General features: G+C 40.3%; 1 protein-coding gene across 2 annotated transcripts in view; it reads right to left on the bottom strand.

The window, feature by feature from the left end:
• Window positions 1-22,139, bottom strand: part of fbxw7 (F-box and WD repeat domain containing 7) — a 113,592-nt gene that overhangs the window by 68,441 nt on the left and 23,012 nt on the right. For both annotated transcript variants that reach the window (XM_085458985.1, XM_085458987.1), the window contains exons 2-3: window positions 15,950-16,204; window positions 15,195-15,707 (exon numbers count right to left, since the gene is read on the bottom strand). In XM_085458985.1, coding sequence (XP_085315111.1) covers window positions 15,195-15,707; window positions 15,950-16,135 — 699 coding nt within the window. In that variant the 5' untranslated portion in view covers window positions 16,136-16,204. The remainder of the gene's footprint in view (window positions 1-15,194; window positions 15,708-15,949; window positions 16,205-22,139) is intronic.

The raw sequence follows: 22,139 nt of genomic DNA, 5'->3' as shown, positions 1-22,139 counted from the left end.
TCCTAATGAACAGTCTAAAGCAGGCCAATATATAGATCTGTATCACTATTGAACTTACTCATGGACAAACCTACAGGAGACTGAGGTGTGAGAAACTTGCTAAAGAAAGTTGTAGCATGCCCGGAGCACCTGCTCAAACCACAGATGCTTCTTGCTGATAGCCGTTGATGCAGGCATAGCTGCTATGGGCAAGAATAGATTGCCTTAGTCAACAGCCCTGCAGTGCAGGGTGTGGTGGCTGAGAAAATTAATACCCCAACTAAAATGTCCTGCTGTTAATGTTCTATATCGTGACTGTGTTTCCGGCAGCCAGAATAGGTATCAAGCTGTTGGAGGAGATGGCAGTGCGGATTCCCCTGGTCACCTTAATACTGGAGTAATTCAAGACTATTTTAATCAGCACAGCAGTAGCTCCAAACTTTAGTGGTTTATATGTTTGCCTCACAAGTGAAAGATCTCAGGTTTGATCCCACGAGGAGACAAAACCCTTTGGGGTGTGTCAGAAAGGGCATCTGGTGTTTTAAAAAAAACAAAACCAACATGTGGAGCTACCCACTGTGGAGACCTCTTCTTAATAAGGGAGCAACTAAAAGTAGTTTCATTTTTAATCAGCAGAGTATGAGAAGGTTTAGAGCCTGGGTGCAACCCTCTGAGATACTCAGCAGACATATAGATGCAAGAAATAACCTCTTAGTAAAACCTCTTTAACAATTGAAAAAAAAAAAAAATAATTGTAAGAAAACATTTTGTGAGCAACAAAGCAGAAAGTCCAAGCTTAAAATGCGTTCATACTGCCAGGTTATACTAAACCACAGAGACCATAAGAAACCCCTGCTATGCCATTCACTGACAGCTGTCACATATGCAGCATAGTCCACGTGGCATGTGCTCTACATGCAGCAGTGTAAGCAAGAACCGGCCTTGTGGGACCTTTCCATTTAGTTCTTACTCCAAAGTAAACGACATGGAAGCTCAAGATTCTTTTCAGACATACGTGTGTATGTTAAACCAACGAAATAGTAAAACAAAAGCATTCTTAAACAAAGCACATATGCTTTGGTATTTCCATTGCCGAGTCTGCTGCATAAACAGTGATGAAGATAGAAGTTGGGCTGTTCGATATAACGATATATATCGGATGACGATATAAAAAGCCCAAGATAGAAGAGTTTCATCCTTTGACTTTACCTCTTCGATCATTTTTGCAGTTTTCTTGCTTAATGCTTGAAAGCCAAGTGTACCATATTTGAAACACGAGTTCTAGACTTCTACATCTTTGTTATTTTGTTTCTCCTGAAAAACCTAAATAAAACTGCACAATACAATTTTAAACAATAAACTGCAAATAAATGATGATGTGGCAGATATAATTCAGATTTGGAAAAAAGGGCTAATCAACTTTTCTTTACCTTTATTTTTTATTTTTTATTTTTAGCAGTTTTATTGTATTTTATTTTGTTCCATTTAATTTGCTGAGCTATTTGGATTTTTACACGCTGCTACTATACTACATTCACCATAGAATGGGTTTTATTGTATTGTATTGACATTTTTAGTCAGCATGAAAACTGCAGGCTATATTCATACATAGTAATTAGAGATAATAAAACACTTTGCTGTAAAACAAAGTGCAATGAAGGTTTGAACTCTGCTTTGTTTACCCATCCTGTTCCTGTTTAAACTGAAGAAACTGCCTGTTGTGACATACCACAGTTTATCCTTTTAACCTATGATACAGGCCATTACATAAAAGGCACAAATCTTAACAGACATTTCGTTTTTAAAAAATCGAATCAACAAAGCAGCTTGCTTTGTTCTGGAAGAAAACCCAAGAAGAAGAAAAGGACAAGCCGACCCTCCCCAGTGACTGTCACATCTATTCTCATTTCTATTTCAGTCCATATTTCACAACCTCTCTCCTCACCATCAGAGTCCTCTTCAGACTTTTGTGGCAGATCCAGTGGTGACATTTTTGACTAATCTATCTATAACTCCAATCACAGCACCCAGATAATTGGCGAAAGGTCACCAGGACAATTATGGCTCAATAAAAACATCTGCTGTCACTGCTCTAATATTTAAGTTCCCCACCAAATCAGATTCTTTAAATGGAGCGTGAGTACAATGTTGCTGAGTACAATAAGAAAGCTTTCCAGCTAATGAAGTTGATTTTAAGTAACATTTTAAGGGAAAAAAACAAAACCAACAAAAGAAACCTAACAAACCACACATTCCTTCTTATCGACAATTTAAAAAAAAAAAAAAAAAGTTTGACAAAATACAATTACTACATTACTGCCTGTATTAGTCGCTTCATTGCAAAATTGTGAAAACGAAACCAACCCTCAACTGTGTTATAGACTTTGAATTGTACTTTTGTGCATTTAATCTGACAATAAGGTGGTCTTAAAGTTTTTTTGTTTTCAGTTGGGAAGCTGATTTCTGGCAATCTGATTTCATTAATTTCCAATCACATTAAATTATCACACCGATTCCAGTGAGCACATGAGTCAAAGTAAAGTTTCAACGCGAGCAGTGTTACCATTACAGGCAACTTAACTAATGCCGTAATTAAGTAGTAACGTAATTTTATGGCTTCAACCAACAATACTGATTTCTACATTAAAATAAAAAAAAAACTAAAACAAAAAAATGCAAACGTATTTGCCAATTAACAAAAAAGAAAAGAAAAAACAAATGTCATAGAAGGCAGGATCAGTTGCTCTATAGCCTATCATAAGTCAACAGCTGAAGACACTTTTGTTTTAAGGTTTTCCATTTAATCAATACTTTATCCAAAAACTTCCCCTAAAAATAGGCTCGTAGTTTACGGCCTTTTTAAGGCTATAAGCTGGTGTCCGTCCCCTGCCATGGGTGGAGCTGGGGCACGCGAAGCTTGTATCAGTGCATAGTGAGATGACAAAAGGACAAATTTGTATTTACATTTGCCATTTTTAAACTAGTCATATCACTACCAATCAACGTACTGTGGAAAAAGAAAGAAGAAATGTTAAAAAAGGGGGAAAAGGAGTGGGGGGGTTAGGTCAAGATTTTTAATTTATCTGTAGCATGTAACAAAAACAAGTCTATTACGTTTACAATTTGTCAGAAAAACATTCGCTTAACTCAGTTATAACCCTGTCAATGCAAACTATTACTAGAGTAGTAACAAACGAAAGCAACACAGCAGCTTAATTTTTTTGATTTGCCGTTTTCTATAAACAGGCAGCTATAAAAGCAACACCAACCAAGGTGAAAAGGGGTAAGCGTGTTCGATGACCTCTGGCATTTCCGGATCGGCCAAACCCAAACTCTGCGACTGGCTGAATATGTACAACACTCACCCGTCTACGATAGAAAGGCAAACCCTGAGCAATGATGTTGATGCTGAATATCTTGAGTACTTTCTGAGGAGGTAGTGATTCCGTGGCGATGTCTTTAGAATCAGCCGGGTTGAGTGCCTGGCTCTCTGGCGGGACGTGTAGAGTCTTCTCTTTGTTACAGGAAACATTCGGCATCTTTCTCTGAGCGCCGGATGACGAGAAACGGGGAATAGGGCAATGCCGCAGCATTGCAAGAAACAAGAAACAGAAAAGGAAAGAAAGAGATGTCTAACGTATCATTTCCCACTAAGGGGCTCTGAAAACCGACCAACTTGCAAGTAGATACTTTTTCTTACACCACTGCTGGATCTCCCTCGGATCTCTCGAACATTGTGCAGCAGATGTGTTAAAACTGCACTTGTCGAGGTCCTACCTACTCAGAGCTCATGCTGACTGGCACCCTTTAAAATATCTCCGGAGTGTGAGGTCACTGTTGCGCCCAAGCCAGGCAGAGCAGCTGCTGTCGGGGCCTGAAAAGAGGATGGACCCAGCAGCCTCTCCCCCCTCAGACAGGCACCGTGGAATCTGCTCTCATGACCCCTCTGTGGTGGAATGTGTACCAAGAGTCGTCTGTTGCAGCACGTGTATCCAGGGAACTTCCTCATTGTAGTCATTCTCTGAGCCCCTCCTGGTCCTCCTACCTCTGTGGCCTACATCATCATTTAGCCCATTTAACTTGAACACACAAAATTGTCAGCATACGACAAAAAAACAGATATCTTTATTGGAATCAGATGTCAACATGCCTGTGGAAGGAAGGATTTGTTTTACACCAACCTTCTCTGGTTCATCCCTGAACCGTGATGTTAGGGAATGTCAGTAACTTTGTCAGCAAAGAGGCTGAGGATATTTCAGGAGGCGACACAGCTGTCCAACGTCAGTATGTGTGACACATGCATTTAAACAAGAATTCACTTAATCAGTGAGGGATGCACTTTGAAGTCTAGTGCATGTGTTTTCACATGAAGCTATGAAAGCGAAGCAGCAGCAGGATGCGATGGTTTTTAATTAAACCGTGCACCACACGAACACAGTGTCAGAGATGTAAAGGAATAGTGATGTGAAGGTCCAAATGGCAGAACGAGAGAAGGGGCAGAGAAAATGGATATGTACATTCTCTACGTACGCTTTTATGCCAACTTACAAAAAAGAAAATTAATATGCAGCAGAAAAAACCTTTCATAATTGGCAGCGAATACAAATGAATCTCCAGTTCGAGTGAGTGGCAAAACACAACTATCCCTCTGTGCATTTAAATGCCCGAGCACATGGTAACAAAAGACCTACAGGGCTTAACCTCCCTTCTATTCTCACATCCACTATTGTTTGAGGAGGATTACAGGGCCTGAGCATCCGACAGTACGCCGAGGACCCCGACACACCACTCTGACAGTCAGCCGCTGGACGCCATTGAGTGTTGTAGGCAGACCAACACCCATGGCTTTTAACAGTATGTTTAGCACAGTTGGAACAAGCAACTGAACCTGCTGGACTAACAATGGCGACCACATTCAATAGATTCAAGGTTTCGTTAATAAATAAAATAAATTTTTAAAAAACGCTATTTTTTTTTTCTATAGGTCAACTGATCACAACTAGGAACCCCAGGAATAAGACCGATCACCAGCCTCCAGTTGGTGCATCATCCTCCAGCCTGTCACTCACTCCTTAAACACTTGAGGCAAGAAATGGTGCCTGTTGTCAACCAAAAACCATGGTCATCCAACACAAACTTGCATTTCTAGGTGGCGTCAGCTCTGGAGCTACAGCCAAATAGATGTTGGAGAAGGTCTGGACATCAAGAAAAACAAAGCAAGCACTCTATAAAGCTGTGGTGCTTCCTATACACATCTGACAGTGAGATCTGGGCAAGCCTAGAGGACTGAGGTCTTCCACTAACAATCACTCAGGCTGATCATGATCATCAGATGATTGCAACAAGTTTCCAATCAAGAGATCCTGTCCAGAGGATGTATCATCACAGTGGAAACAGGAAATTGTCTAAGCTCTTCGGAACAACTGGTTTTCAGCGAAAAGTATAATGGCTAACAAGGCAGATGAATGACAACCTCCAACACGTCAACAACTGAAAGTACCAGTAGACTGCAAATGGAGACAAATCCCAATAAAATCTGTCTCTTCAGTTATGCAGGTTGCAGCCCGTGCAGAGAAACAAAGACTTGTTTTTTATGTTGTTCTCAAAAGTCAAAGAGAGACTAGGTGAATACTCAAATTGAGGAAATGTGATGTAAAATAAACAACAAAATAAAAATGTAAAAAAACAAAAACAAAAAAAAAAATCTGCTATACTCCAAAACAACTAATGTTGCCTGTTAAAAGCTCAGTCAATTGTTTGTTGGCACAAGGCATCCAAGTTCAGCTTGGTGTGCCAAGACACGGGCGCACCAATCCTCTGAGACAAGAGATGCAGAGTGTCGCCTTACACATATGCACAAAATAAAATTGTCTGATGACTATTGACTACTCTGAAAAGATGGATGCCCCATTCCTCCACTTATCCGAAACGATGAACGGGACCATTTAGTTTTCCCATAGAGAAAATAACCACTACTATTAGTCCACATCCAATGTGTCCTAACCAGTGAGGCACCAGTGAGCGGCCGCTTTTTTCTGATATGGTTCAGGCCTTGTAGGTTACTTGAGCTTTCAGACTAATCTTAGGTCAACAAGCTATGTGAAAGACACGCTATTCCAGTCTGCTACAACATGATCACCCCAAAGTAAGTTGTTAAACTGCAAGTCATGCAGGTGTTGTTTTTTGCTTGTTCTTCTTTCATTATAGAACAATTTCACATAATCCAAAAACCCTGAACGTTATCAATAAATATCAATTTGCTTTGTCCACGACCAAGAAACCTAAAGATTATCCTGCCAACGCAGTGTGTCAGTTCCCAGTTTGCTATGGGGTGGAAAGTGGCCTGGGGTTATGCACCATCATAAAAGGGCAAAAAATATCCCTGGCACAAAGTAGACAGGAACATGCATCCCACAAGCTTAAAAATAATCAAGAGTTAGCCAAACAGGAACAATTAAAAGAAACCTCATACCATTCTAATAGATACCGACAATATGTCATGGCCTATTACAAATTTATTGTATTATTACATTTATCTCTCCTTTTTTCTTTTTTTTTTAAATTACTTTGCCTCACTGGGTCAGAGGGGTTGCAATCCCTGAAAAGACTACTGGAGGCCAGAGGCCAAGAATGTTTGGCTTGGAGTAACTCAACATCATTACACGGGTCACTCCCAGCTTTTCAAAGTGACTGATGTGACGGGATAAAAACTTGGGTTGTGTGTGAGGGGCAAAGAGTGGGAGTGCCAGGTCATTATTTTCTTTATTTTCAACTGCTCCTGGAAAAGGAGCCAAGCAATGACATGGTCCAAGGAACCCCTTCAGATTCATGAGTAGTACTCATTGGTCCGGCTATTAAACTGGTTCGGGCCGAGCATAAATTCTGCTTAAATGCTGCCAAACTACCTTCATAGCCCATCACAGCAGTTTTGGAGAACTTGAGGTGATTGTGAAAAGTAAATCTCTACAGACTCAGATGAAATATAGATGAAATATATTTATACTGTGTGACAATGACAGAAAACCCATCAGCCTTAAATCAGTTAAACGATAATAATATCAAGGTATTCCAAAACTATAATATATAATGAAGTGGAAAAAGGCAGCACTCTGCTATTATCTTTAAACACCTCCATGGTACATATAAATGATTAAAGTGAAAGTTTCTGGAGGGGGGACTACATCACTCTTTCTGCTCCTCTGCATCGGCAATCTGAGCTGAGCCGCCGAAAGCCAACCACCACCTGGATTGTGTATGAACACGACCCCTCACACCACTGCCTCCCTCTGGTGTGAAGGTCTGGGACAAATATGCTGCACTGAAAAAGCTACATCTAAAATCTTTTGTGATACAACGCACTGCTTACATGATCTTCAACTAAGAACTGGATTTTGTAGGTGCTTGTTTCAACCCTGCAGTACACTAGTACACTATACTATACATGATCTGATATTTGCTATGCTGTTTGTACTGCACTGAGTAAGCCACTTCATATTCTGTTTTTCCTTTCTTGATTTTTGATTATTTTATTTTGTCGTTTATTAAAAATTTCCATTACTAGTGATTTTAATATCAGATATTCATTGTTTATTTTATTGAGCTACACAGCAATATATATATTTTGGTTAAGCCGGTTACTTAATATTTGTTTTGTTACTTGAACTTTCAGGAATACCCTTGACTTTGGGATAAACCGTATAAACACCCCTCAATAAGAGAGGGGTGAATAAAAATGAAAGTTAAATTCTCTTAATGAGCTGCAAGAATGAAAGTGTTAGTTAATGGGAAGCAACTGAGAGTTTTATATTGCTGAAACAGTGACTTGCTGTGGTAGGTTTGGGTATGTTCAAATAGGGGCTCAAGAAAGCCCAGGTTAAAAAACAAAAACAAAACAGAAGTCCAGCTCGCAAAAAGACCTGCATGAAGAAAATGAGAATACATAACCTGGAAGTTATATGCAGAGTAACCCCAAAACAAGAATCAGCTGAAGGTGGCTGTAATGAATGCCAGGAATGCTTCAGAAAGGCGCAACGTGAGAATTGGTTAATTATCAGAGCAGGAGTTAACTACCTTAATTAGCCAAACTAAACTATTTTTGAAATAGAGTTATGTGTTATTTGTGTAGACAGACACACACACACACACACACACACACACACACACAAAAAGAACAATTCAGCAGGCCAGTGGAGGTGTATTAGTTTATAATGAGGGCCTCTGTGAAAGTAAATCGTCATCAATATATATCGGTAATGACTCAAACTAGTTGCTTTCATGTGGGAGGCTGAGAACACTGGTCCTTTGTGGCTCATTCCTGCCTGTGTGATAAGGCCAGTGTGTGGGAGATGCCATCTACATCTGCCTTCTCTTTGGAAATATATTTAATTGGTGGCAGCGAATAGGTGTGTGTGTGTGTGTGTGTGTGTGTGTGTGTGTGTGTGTGTGTGTGTGTGTGTGTGTTATAAATTGTGTCCAAGTTTGCTAAGAAGTTATTAGTCATTCCATCTAAGACAATATAAAAACTTTGCTTGTGTACAGAGCCGACTGCAGTTTAATGCACATTATGAATTTAAGCATTCGTCATCGTGTTATTCATAAATACAGATTTAAATACGTTCTTATGGAAACGGGGATACCGTGAGAAATATTTCGACCTGACTGGAGTCAATGCCACCAAAGTCATGAGCAGACGCAGCTCCTAATATGTCCTTTTGTAATTACTCACAAAGATAAAGAAAATCCAATTATGGGGTTTCTGAAAGAGTTTGCTCGACTTTCATTAATCTCTGTATCATCCATTGTAGCTGAGATATTATTCCTTTTTTTCTTCTGATAGCTTCTCAGATTTTCAAACAAGTTCCCCACCCACCTTTATCCTCAGATGTAAATTTATGCAGATTTCATCCAACTTATTACCCAGACAGCTGGACTGTGGTCAGGATAACGTACAGTAGTTTCTTTTTTCTCCCCCCCTCCCCTTTTTAATTTTTTTAAGTTAAGGCAAAATTATTTAACGGACCTGCACATAGCGGCACTGACAGTTTATTTCCATCTTCTTTGAATCCAAATAATTCAATACTTTATTCTATCACAGTGGAGGACGGTACCCTCTCCCCTTATCGCACCTTCCTGTTTTGCCTTATTGTGGCTCTGCAGATCCACTTGCCACCAAAGGTCTCTGATGAGTCATGATGAGACATCTAATCCTGTAAGATCACATAATGCCTTATTCATGAGTGATATATTAAAATTAATTCTAAGACGGACAGGCAGCAGTGTACTGTAGTGAGAACAAAATGGGTATATTATGTTCCTGCTTATTTAAAAACTGTTTAAAAGTGTAATTAAGATGCAATTTAACTGGATTTTGCAATGTGCTTTCCCATTTGAATTGTACTCTTAAAATACCGTAAAACATTTAATGTTTGTTTTTGTGATGCTGATTTGCATCAAAGGGTTTCAAATTCAAGAGTTACAGTAGTAGATATAATAGATCATTCTGCAGAGAAAGGAAACAGTAAAACAAACCATTTTTATTTGCACCTTGACCTTTTACCTGTTAAAAACTATTGTAATAAACCTGTAGTGCCAAATTAAAATATCCTTAAACATTTATTTTTATAAACCGCCTTCCCATCGACTAATTTATATGAGACATTGTACTGAGATACACCTGCTACAGCCAAGCGGGATCATGTTACCCCAACACCATATATTCATTTAAGTTATTTAATACATGAACATATGTTCTGCATGCCCTTTTAGTTCACATACCTTTGAACAGGAAGGAGTGTGTTTAAAATGTAAATCTGAGTTACGTTTTCAGTTGAATCCAGACCATCTTTGCTCTTTAGACCTTCAGCAATCTTAATGCACAGCCAGTATCTAGATTCATAAGGCTCTTGATGTATTTAGAAGGTCAACTGATGAGCATGACCCGAAGTCTCACCTCGTTCGCACAAGATCACAAGATGGGAGTGTTGAGTAAGGGGAGAGGGTGAAGATTCTCATTTGGGCGACTTGAGCCTACGGCACCTGGGAACACAATCTGTGCACACAGGACATTCCGGGACATGCAGAGTGCGGAATATTTTTCAAGTTTAGAATTTTACAGAGCTGCTTGAACTTTCATACATCTATATATATTATATATTTTTAAGTTTGCAAACTTTAGCAACATGACCCAACCACACACGTGCTGATCTTCCACTGTTGACACACATGTATCATCAGAACTGCACATTTTCTATCCGAACTACAGGAACAAACCATGCTGTCATGTAATATCAGGTTGTCAAGCGCTAATCAAGCACATTAACTCTGGTTCTCCAACGTGGTAAAATAATTCTAAGCTTTAAATGAACGAACATCACAGATTGCAAATATATATTCTCCTATAGTTCGTAAATAGTCCAAATTAACAGATTTATATTTCAAGTGAAATATTTGTCTCCATGGAGTCTTTAAAACCAACCTGAATTATTTTAAGAATGAATGACTCAGTAAATAGACACGGACGGGCTGCTGGTCACTTTAAATAAGAGAATAAATTCAAATATAGCTCAAGCAGCAATGAGGGGGCCGAGTAGTGCATCAGCACAAAGTCGCCATGGTAACTTGATGTGATCAACTTCAAAAAGCGTGGGTGTGAAGACTGAGACGGAAGGAAACATTTTTGCTCGTAGGTGCACCTGCAGCTCTCGAATTTTTGGAGACTAACTCAGAAAGGGGTGAAGTAGTGAGGCAGTTTATGAGAAATAGTATCACTTTGTGTTTGCTGGCTCTACAGCAGAGAGATGGAGAAATGAACACCTAAAAAGCATCTGGTAGATTTGGTCTTTATATCCTAACTTTGGTGACTATTAGGGTAACGTGTAAATTAGCTGCAGTACCCATAGAGATCAAAAGTTCAAGTCAAGATCCAATGCCTTTGTCTACTGACTACTCAACTGCTATCCATCCTCTTTCTCAGCTCCTCATCATATTTAAAGGTTTACAGCTTACCCACATGGCTCAAAATTGTGCTCATGTTTACAACTAATGCCAATCACCAGTTAACTTAGTATGCATGTAAGTGGACTGCAGGACCCCCCCCCCCCCCCCAAGCCTTTCCGTACGCAATCTCTACACAAAAAGACCAGGGTTTGGTCTTCCTGTATGGAAACAGTGGACCACACCAGACGCATAAATTCTGTCTGTGGTTTCTACTCACCTAATCTTAATGCAGTTGTACATAGCAGCTGTGCAATTTCTTAGGCATTTATTTTTCTTCTTTGCTAAACTATGCTCCATTTTACAGCTGCATATAAACGTAACCTAATATAAATACAGTGCCATCGTAGCTCAAACCGCGCTGCAGTACTGACTACATAAATGATAAGTACCATTTTTTCAGCTTTCTGAAATTATTACTCTGACTCTTCAGATGTGGTCCTAACTCTGCACCTCTGACATCCTGAATTATGCTCTAGAACAGCTGTGACACAGCTTCAGCTCCTGGATCAAACCGTGAAACCACCTGCTGCTAACTTCTCATGCTGCTAACTCTCCAGAATCTCAGTCTTCCTATTGTAATTTAGTTCATCATCGCTTTATGTTTGAGTGTCATCACAATTGATGGGAGCAGGAGACAGATGGGCTGGGGCTGCAGCTGTAGTGACGCTGCATCAGTCTACTGCCGTAAACAAAGCCAAGTATAAAAGTGAAGCTCTAGATTTACTGGTCGATATACGTCCCTATCCTCACCTATGGTCCCGACTTCTTTTGTCAGTGTCTAAAAGAACGAGGTCGATACAAGTGGAGGAGGAAATGAGCTTTCTCTAAAAGCAGGGGTGGGGAAGTCCAGGCCTCAAGGACCAGTGTCCTGCATGTTTTAGATATCACCCTGGGTCAACACACCTGAATTAAATGATTAGTTCATAGGAGCTAGGAGCTTCAAGGAGCTTATTTAGCCATTTAAATCAGCTGTGTTGGATCAAAGACGCATCTAAAACCTGCAGGACACCGGCCCTTGAGGCCTGTAAGTCCCCCAGCCCTGCTCTAAAGGGTTGCTGCCTTCTCCCTCAAGAGACAGGGTGAGGAGCTCAGCCATCCGGGCATAGAGTAGTACTGCTGCTACTGCACAATGAAAGAAAGCAAGAATGGCTCCTGGGTAAGGTGTTTAGGGCATATCCCACCGCAGACCCAGGATATGCTGGAGAGATTACATCTCTGGGAATGCCTCTGTGTTCCCCTGGATAAGCTGGAGGAGGTAGGAGGTCTGGGCATCCTTGCTTAGCCTGTTGCCTGCCCCTGCGACCCATGCCCTGGAAAGCAAAATAAATTTTCTGCAGAATCGCAACCCGGGCAATGAGCATTTACATTAGACAACAAGTTCACATATTTTCACAATGTGCTCAGTGCGAAACAAAGGTGAATGGACTGGTAGGAATAGTCTTAAAGCACCGGAACCAGTTCTATCCCTGTATCACAGTGGCTCTGCTTTCAAACCTAAGCTAATGTGGTTATTTTTACAACCCAGCTCCTTTCTTTGTGTTCTGCATTTACATCTTTGTTCCTCCTACCCACCTTGTTATTTTACCACATATATCATGACGTGTTTCTATTTTACTCCTCTGATCACATCAGTTTTTTAATATTGTATCCACAGAGTTCTGAAATTAAGTTTTCATGGTTTTTTTGAGGGTGGGGGGTTGCTCCTCGGGTATCAAATAAAACTAAATTCAGCTCAGTAACAATACACGTGTGACTGTGATGAATGACTTACACAAGCTTCTTCTTCTGAGCTTCACCTTCTCACTTGAACTAATGATAAATGTCAAAGCAGTCCTCCTGCACCACCTCCTAATTCCAAGCATACAGCATCCACAGCTGAAATAAATGTGTTCATCAACATCAAAGCCAGCTGGCCCACTACACTGACTGAGACCCTGAAAAACATATCTGACAGCTGTGTCAGATGGTGAGAGTCACAGGGGGAGCAAATTCAGGCTAATGGCTATATTTAAGATAATATAAGCAAGGACAAAATCAGCATCAAAGCCTCTCACACTAAACCTCACACAACACCGACTCTCTGGTATGACACACAGGAAACAATGCCACATGCTCTTCAACATCTATACTAAAACTTCTTGAAAGTATTGCTCAAAGAGATTTTAGAGAGCAAAACAGCAAAGACTGCAGAGCTATTGAAAAATCCATAACTTCAGTCACTGCTGAGATGAGAACTTTCCTCTTAAGTCCTCCACATTGCTCCAAGTGAAAATATGTTGTTAGTATCTGCCATGTACAGAGACTGTTAAACAATGACATTTGGATGGAGACCTAAACACTTACTAAGCCTTTGGTACTAAAAGTTGTCAGCCACAGATTTACTACTTTGCTCGTTCCATCCAAATTGCTAAACAAAAATATGATTGTCACGCTGAGCCTCTCGAAAACTTCCCAACCAGCTCGATTTCTGGCTTTTAAATATAGGTGCTGTGAAGGCCACACTGAAAGACTCATCACTGAAACAAGACACCAGCGTTACTGTTGAAGCACTGGTGCATCAGAGCCTTTTGAATTAGTTTTAGAACATCAAGCGCTGCCTCGCTTCCAGCTACAATCATTACACATCATGTCAGACATCAATCAGTGAGGCATGAAGGTGCTTTTACCAGCTCCTAAAACAGCGCCTGGATATTGCACATATGAATGAAATACTGTCTCCGGGAGCAGGCTGTGGGCGTGTGTAGTACGCGGTTATTATTTTACTGCAAAAGCCAGTACAAAATGTTCCTGGAGTAGAGCTAAAGCAGAGAAAGGAAATTGTGCTTTCTTTTAATATTTATGCTCAGGATTAACCTGTCATGACAAAATTAGTATGCATGTGTGACACAGGGGAGAAAAAAAATACCATGAAAAGTCTCAGTAAAGTATCAAACTGTATCAAGCAAAGACTAGTACACTAGTAAATACGCATCTCCAGTATGAGCATTTTATCTAAGTCACAACAGAAAGAATCAGCGACTTTGCTCTTTTTAAACAGTTCTTCTCCACATATTTCAGGAGAGTCTTCACATCAGTTTCCTCAAGTCGCAACAAGCTTCACAAGCATTAGCAGCCACCTTTACATTGATTGTAATCATGCAGTTCAAGGCAGGACTTGTCACTCAAACTTGCAAGCGCGGAGTAGCCGTTATGAGCTGTTGTGACGAGCATGTCGCCACATGATCTCGCTCTAGTGTTCAGTTGATTTGAACACTCAAGATTCACATTATTTCCAAATATATGGTGAGCTCTGCCACCCCCAAAGAAACAACTTCCAACAGGGTGACAATGTTTGAGAGGCACAAAGCCGTATTCTTTGCAGTAACCTTTAATTTGCACCTGCAGGCGCTGACGTGTCAGGATTTTCATAAAAGTTCAGCAATTGATATGAGTGAGCAGTCACTATAAGGAAAACTCTCAGCACTCTATCATTACTCTGCCAGCACTGAGTGGCAAGGAGGGTCCACTCTACTGTCGAGGATGGCAAAGTTTATGTCATGAGCCACATACAGCTCCCTGTGACCTTATGTGGGCTGGGCCGGTGAAACTTCCTTATGTTTGTGTGTTTACCTTATGTTTGACACCCCTGGTCTATGCTATAGCAAAAGGTGGGGCTATCTGGTGTACTTATGAATACGGGGAAAACGTGCCTTCAAGTCTTCCAGACACATCAGACCATGAACAGATTTAAACCCAAATCCCAGCTGTTTTCTCTTCTGAATCAACTCAGTCTTGAGCCAAAACTGCCATTAACAAATGCAATTTCAGCACTTACTTAAAACAATGCTTTTATACTTTTCATCTCAGCCATTCAGGTTCATCTTTATAATTTTTCAACAATGTTTACTTGTCCTTCCAAATATATAATGCAGTTCCAGTATCCAATTATTTCCAAGCAGATGGTTCAGCTCCTGCAATAACAAGCGTTTTCCACAAGAGGGTGCTACCATCTTAAATATGGACCACGTAGGTGCAAGTGCAACACATTCAACAGTTTCACACAGAGATGTATAAATGACATAAACAATAAGTTTTTCTGGAGTTGCAGCGACATCCTTAATGGTGATGCTCACAGCACCGAAAAATATCCTGCACACATTTAAACAGTTTACACTGGAACTACTTTCGTCACTGGAAAGTAGTTCCAGTGTAAACTGTTCAATACAAATAGCTTTGCTTACCTTTTTGTTGGAAGAGCTTTGGCGTGTACATCCCGAGTCCTCATTATTATTGGGGGCAGACACACTGTTCCTGAGAGAGAGAGAGCCTTCCTCCTCTTCCTCCTCCCTCCCGCTCTCTGCTGAATGTTCAAAGTCATCACTGTCTTGGTCCATCTCTTCCTCATCCTCCTCTTCCTCCTCCTCACCCTCTTCCCGCTCCTCCTCTTCCCTCCCTTGCTCCTCCCCTCCCTCTGTCCTCTCCTCTGCCTCCTCCTCCTCCTCTTGGTGGGTGCTGCTATTGTTGTTCTCCTCCTCTTCCTCTTCCTCCTCTTCAGCAGCAAGCGGCTGCCCTCGCAGTCGTCGCTGCTCTGCCCCCCACATCCATCGGGCTCCTTTGTCACCTCCGTTCACGCCGTTTGGCAGGCCCTCTTCGTCTTCCTCCCCTTCCCCGTCCTCCCGAGGGCCGTCGCTGGCTCCGGACTCGCTCGGCGCCCATGGTTGTTCTCGCTCGCCATCAACCTGCGACGCCTCGGGCTGTGAAGAGCCAGAAAACCAAAATACAATATCAGTGAGGAATGATCTCGTGAGAAACTCAATCTGTTGCATGTGATCTTGCACAGAGACTCTTGCCTGGTCACCAAACTGTGAATCTAACGCAAACTTCGATGTTTAGGTTACATAACTTAAGTCTTCTTACGCAAGTTCATATTTCCACAGACATTTTCTCTGTAATCAACTTTGAAATCACAAATTTCTTAAATGTCAGTTTGCCTCACCCTCTGCGGCAGCTGCTCTTCCTCCTCAACCACCCGGTTCATGTGTTCATCCTCATCGCCCTCCTCTGCCGCCTGCTGGGGTGCCCGAGCCGTGGAGGAGGCGTTACCTCGCACTGCCGGGCCCCCAGGCCCCCGACTCCGCCCGCCGCTGCTGCTGCTGCCCCCCGACAGCAGTTCCTGGTTCATTTCCAAAAGCCAGCTTGCTACCTCCTGGACCTTCGCTAGGCTGTCTGAGGAGGAGAAGGGTTTGACATTCTGCAAAGACAGACACAAAAATATATGTGAGCATTAACCCAGATGAGAAACTGATAAACATTTAGTGATTGTTTTCTACTGTCTTCAGACAGTCGGGCAAAATGCTCATCAGGAGGGAACATGTCTGTGTTATACACGTTCCTTTGTTTTCTCTGAATTAAAATAACTGTTATTAGACATTCGCTCGTTGAGATGCACTGATGCTGCTCAGCAGCAGACAAGGAAAAATGTGGGAGTGATTGTACTTGGCTTCAGATCACACAGCAGTGGATGCTCAAATGCAGATGGATGGGCAGAACAGCCTTGAGTGCTACTAGTGTTCTTACTTCCAACAAAGCCAATGTGAACAAGAAAAGAAAATCCAATCCACTGAGCACAAAAGCCACACCGCATTAATGTTCCTGAAGTCTTTAAAAAACACTCTTCGGTCTACAGAAAAGACAGTTGTGTGTTCCTACAAAGAATTTACTGGGATGTGTCAACATAAACAAGTTGCATTGCTTTCCTTTGAAATATCTGAAAATATATATGGAACTGAAGGACAGTCAGAGTTTTGTCACCACCTCACTCTTCGAGTGACAGAGGCAGCAATACACAAAGCTGAGTGCAGATCAATACTATGTGCAAAATATACATCACCCTACAATAGTTGTATTCATTTAAGTGCAGTGTGTTTATTCTTATTTGTAAATAAAATTAAAGTCAGGCTGTTTGAAATTTGAAAATATAGGACACCATCAATGCAAGGAAAAGCTTGTCCAAGAACTGCACAGTTTTCTCAGACTGAGCTGGGTTCAAAGCAACATGAGTAAGAAATCACTGAACAAATAAAGCAGTATGTGTAAATTCATAAAGCTCAGCAGCTGTTACAGGTACAGGAAAAGACATATTACCAGTGACAAACTCCTCACTCAATCTCGCTTTGAAAAGCATTACTGAGTCACTGAACTATTATCTATGAATACTGGTGTGTCGGTGATGACGAGGAACGCTGGATGAGGTCAGCTTTTACGGACTGTGTTCAAAAAGAACAACATACAAAACAGAAAAAAGAAAAAAATGCAACTTTAAGCTTGACAGGAACAGATCAAGACGTCTGAAGACCATCAGCACCACTTTCTTTGAGCAAATGAAATAAAAATGCATTTGTTTGGATCGTACAGGGTAAACCTGGCCAGAAATACTATTGCGCTTGATGCCTAGAAGTGGGACAAACCATCAGCATTACAATATGTCATAATGCTTTCTGCTATGATGGGACTATTGACAGGCTGGCTCCATGTATTGATGATTTTATTAAAACATGCAAGGACTTAAAGCATTTCCCTGCTAGTCTGACCTACCAGACTCACTACCTCATGATACTTCTTGATTGATCCCATCAAATGAAAGATGATAAAGTGACTAAAGTTATTAAAGATGACGTAAGGAAGAAATGCACAGTGGGGAAACAGACTAATAAATTGAACGTCCATGTTAAAACTGAACAATTATAGGACACTGACAAACTGACAGCACCATGAAATTATCACATTCATCATATCTGTATTTTTATACCTTTTTACAGCCATCATCATCTTATCACAGTGTTTCAACTTTTTCCTGTCGTGTCTACACTTTTACTGATCATCCTTCTATGTACTTTCTTCTATTGAGGGCTTGCGGTTCATCTTTGTTTATCTTAGACAACCATTCACCCTCACATTCAAACCCATGTCCAATTTTAAAAAAACCAAAAACAAACAAATAATCTAACCCCACTAACTGCATGTCTTTAGACTGTGGGAGTACCTGATCTGAAACCACCCACGTGCACACAGAGAGAAGGAATATATGCCGTACAGAAAGGTCCCAGGCAGATAGATAGTGGATTCACACCCACTGCACTGCCCTTTTTACTTGATTAACCATTTTAAAAAATAAAAATGGAAAAAAGTCAGTTCAACAACATCACCAAACCTGGTTGTTTTTTTTTTTGTTTTTTTTTTTTTTAATAGAACCCTCTGAATCCTATCCTGGCCATTTGTGGCCACTTTGCTTTTCGCTTTTCAACCATTTTTGTTCTGTTAATGCCAGTGGAATGAAACTTCCCAAAGGTGTGTATTTTTGTCAGATTTTTTAATTTTCAACATCAGCTCCTTAATAATGTCAATAATATTCACTATACACTAAATAGTTCCTCTGGGTTCTATCGTGGCCATTTGTGGCCAATTGAAACCCATTATAACCACCTTTTTTGATTCCTTGTTACTGACAGTACTATATCATGCAATTTAGGTAAAATTGCTTTCATTCTAAAGTCAACACATGAAAATTGTAGTTTTTAATGTTTTTTACCAAATGACATCATTTACCCATTTTTGGCCAAGCAAGCAATTTCATGTAATATTCTGAGTTTCTAGTAGCAGCCTTTGATGGCCTACCACACTCCAATGGACCAAAATAATGAAACAATTTTGACATAGGTTTGATCTTAAGGATCTAATAGTTTGTGTTTATGCATGACATTGCAGTACAAACATGTATTTGCAAGATAGACTGGAATAAATTCAAACATTACATAGGCTGCAGTGAATTTCTGTGGATGCAGGATATTGAGCTTTGAGGTTCCCAGTCACTTAGCTTTGAAGCACATGCTAAAAGCACTTTTACTCTTGTATTTTTCATCAAAAGATACCATACCCAAAATATTAACTCTAGAAATAAAAACAAAAAAAAAAAAAAACCCCAATCACAGGACATTTTGCAGAGTTCAAACCTGCAGCTGCAGCTGGAGCGCAAACAACAACAAACACTGTTTGTAAACGTGTCCTGGAGTTTATGCAGGTGCAGACAGAGCTACTGCTGTAAGTAAGCCTAACAGCTTCCAGATCATTTATTCTGGCAATATGGCAAGAAGGTCATCACTGCTTCAAGCACTGCCTATATGATCTGGTCAGAGAGCAAGGACAGCAGCAGTCATCTGTCCTTGAAGAAAATACATCTGCCCAAGATGAAGAAACCTGCTCTCCAGAAGATGAGGGGACAATCTTCAAAGAGGCTGACTGCATCACCACTGATGTTGAGTTCTAGCCAGTGCCCGAATCCTCTTCTTTGTGGGAGGATTGGGGTTGGGGGGCATGGAGGTGGAGCCCCCCCCCAATGATTGGAGGGCTCCACTCACTCCACTCCACTCCACTCCACTCCAGACCACTGGAGGGCTCCACTCACACCCAGTTCTCAGGAAGTGTTGTTGTGTTTTGGAGTGAAAGTGTTGAGTTCTGTGGTGATGAGCAATAAACGAGCAGTGTTTATCGACAGCTCTCGTGTCGTCTGTGTTTACCTCCACATTGGTGACCCCTGACTCGAACATGCTGCAGTCCGATGGTGGCGCAGACTCCGCTCTGGATGCATCAGCAGCGCCAGCCCTCTGCCTCCGGCTGCAGCTACGTTTGCTGTGGCGCAAACGTCCTACCTTGTCAGAACACCGGACTTTTGGCTTCATGATCCCCCGTCATGGTTCGTGCACGTGGAGGCCCAGTTCTCCCTTCGTGACATCTCGGCTGACGACACGAAATATCACCACGTGGTGGCTTTTCTCGACCCGCTAGCAACCCGTCGTGCGTTGACGCTCCTCCGGGACCCACCCACCCGAGTACGCCGCTCCTAAGGAGCTTCTTCTTCGGTGCTATGCCCTCACCGACGCAGAGCGAGCCGAGAAGCTCCTCTCCCTCTCAGGCCTGGGTGGTGGTACGGCTCTCGAACTGATGGCGCACATGCTGTCCTTTCTCGGACCGGACGACGGGGGATTTCTCTTCGCCCACATTTTCCTCAGACAGCTGCCGGCGTTCGTGAGAGCCGGCCTCGCCAACTCTCCGCTTCCGGGCACGAAGGATTATCGCTCCCTGGCTGAGGACACGGATCGTATTCAAGTATTCAAGTATTTATTTTTATTGTCATTGTCAAAGAACAATGAAATTGCGTTCTCCGGCTCAATATTGAGCTCTTTTATTTGGTCACTAAATTGCCTCACTGGCCACTAACACACCATGTGTGACATTGCTTTTGGCCATTCATCTCCTCCTCCCCCCCAAACAAAAGAAAGAATAAATACATAAATAAATAAAGTAAAAATAAATCATTGTAACAGTTACTGTTACTGACCTGCAATGATGATAAAAAAACATATTAGGTTTCACCATTTATATGCTAAAAGATGTGAACTTTATTACTATTTTTACTATAATAATACATAACCTGACTGGTATTCAAAGGGTATAATATCAGAATTTGAATTATATTTTGGTTTTTATGACTAGAAGCGGTGCTAATTTAAAAAATCAGGTCAATGAAAGTAGAAAAATGTTTTAATATATATGAATTTTATAGCATTTTGTAAATGTAAACAGGGGGTGGCCATTTTTGGCCACGAACAAGCTGAGAGGGATTTTTTTTTTTTTTCTCTCACTGCACAAAAAAACAAAGATGCATAAAACTCATTGATACTTTTAATTATTGCTATGCATCTAACCTCCATCATGGTTAGAAAATAAATCAGTTTGCATGTATTATTTAGAAAAAAATGGGGATTTTATGCTTTTATCCCTATGTAAATCATTACAATTATGTGATTTAACTGGTATTTAAAGGGTTAAAATTATGAATTTGATTGAAATTTTGATTTTCATGAACAGCCCTGATGCTAATCTAAAAAATCATGTAAAAAAAACTGGACATTTATAGCATTTTGTAAATGTAAACAAGGGGTGGCCACTTTTGGCCACGAACAGTCTGAAAGGGTTTTTTTATGTTTTTCTGCCACTGCAGAAAAAAACAATGTTGCATAAATGTCATTGATGGTGTTAATTATTACTATGCATCTAACCTTCATCGTGGTTAGCAAATAAATCAGATGGCATGTATTATTTAGAAAAAAAACTGGGATTTTATGATTTTCTCTATTTATGAGTTGTTATGATTATGTGCTCTAACTGGTATTTAAAGGGTTAAATTTCAGAATTTTAATGAAATTTTGATTTTGATGAACAGCCCTGATGCTAATCTAAAAAATCATGTAAAAAAAACTGGACATTTTTCCTAATATATAATAATTTTATAGCATTTTGTAAATGTAAACAAGGGGTGGCCACTTTTGGCCACGAACAGTCTGAAAGGGTTTTTTTATGTTTTTCTGCCACTGCAGAAAAAAACAATGTTGCATAAATGTCATTGATGGTGTTAATTATTACTATGCATCTAACCTTCATCGTGGTTAGCAAATAAATCAGATGGCATGTATTATTTAGAAAAAAAACTGGGATTTTATGATTTTCTCTATTTATGAGTTGTTATGATTATGTGTTCAAACTGGTATTTAAAGGGTTAAATTTCAGAATTTTAATGAAATTTTGATTTTGATGAACAGCCCTGATGCTAATCTAAAAAATCATGTAAAAAAAACTGGACATTTTTCCTAATATATAATAATTTTATAGCATTTTGTAAATGTAAACAAGGGGTGGCCACTTTTGGCCACGAACAGTCTGAAAGGGTTTTTTTATGTTTTTCTGCCACTGCAGAAAAAAACAATGTTGCATAAATGTCATTGATGGTGTTAATTATTACTATGCATCTAACCTTCATCGTGGTTAGCAAATAAATCAGATGGCATGTATTATTTAGAAAAAAAACTGGGATTTTATGATTTTCTCTATTTATGAGTTGTTATGATTATGTGTTCAAACTGGTATTTAAAGGGTTAAATTTCAGAATTTTAATGAAATTTTGATTTTGATGAACAGCCCTGATGCTAATCTAAAAAATCATGTAAAAAAAACTGGACATTTTTCTTAATATATAATAATTTTATAGCATTTTGTAAATGTAAACAAGGGGTGGCCACTTTTGGCCACGAACAGTCTGAAAGGGTGGTGTTTTTGAACAGATTCAGAGGGTT

Source organism: Copadichromis virginalis, linkage group LG6 (assembly GCF_057382275.1).
Source record: "Copadichromis virginalis isolate Kocher_CV1m ecotype Utaka linkage group LG6, C_Virginalis_male_GT1.1, whole genome shotgun sequence".
In the NCBI taxonomy this organism is placed as follows: Eukaryota; Metazoa; Chordata; class Actinopteri; order Cichliformes; family Cichlidae; genus Copadichromis; species Copadichromis virginalis.
Note: the sequence above shows the minus strand (reverse complement) of the source record. Positions and strands in the feature narration are given on the sequence as shown.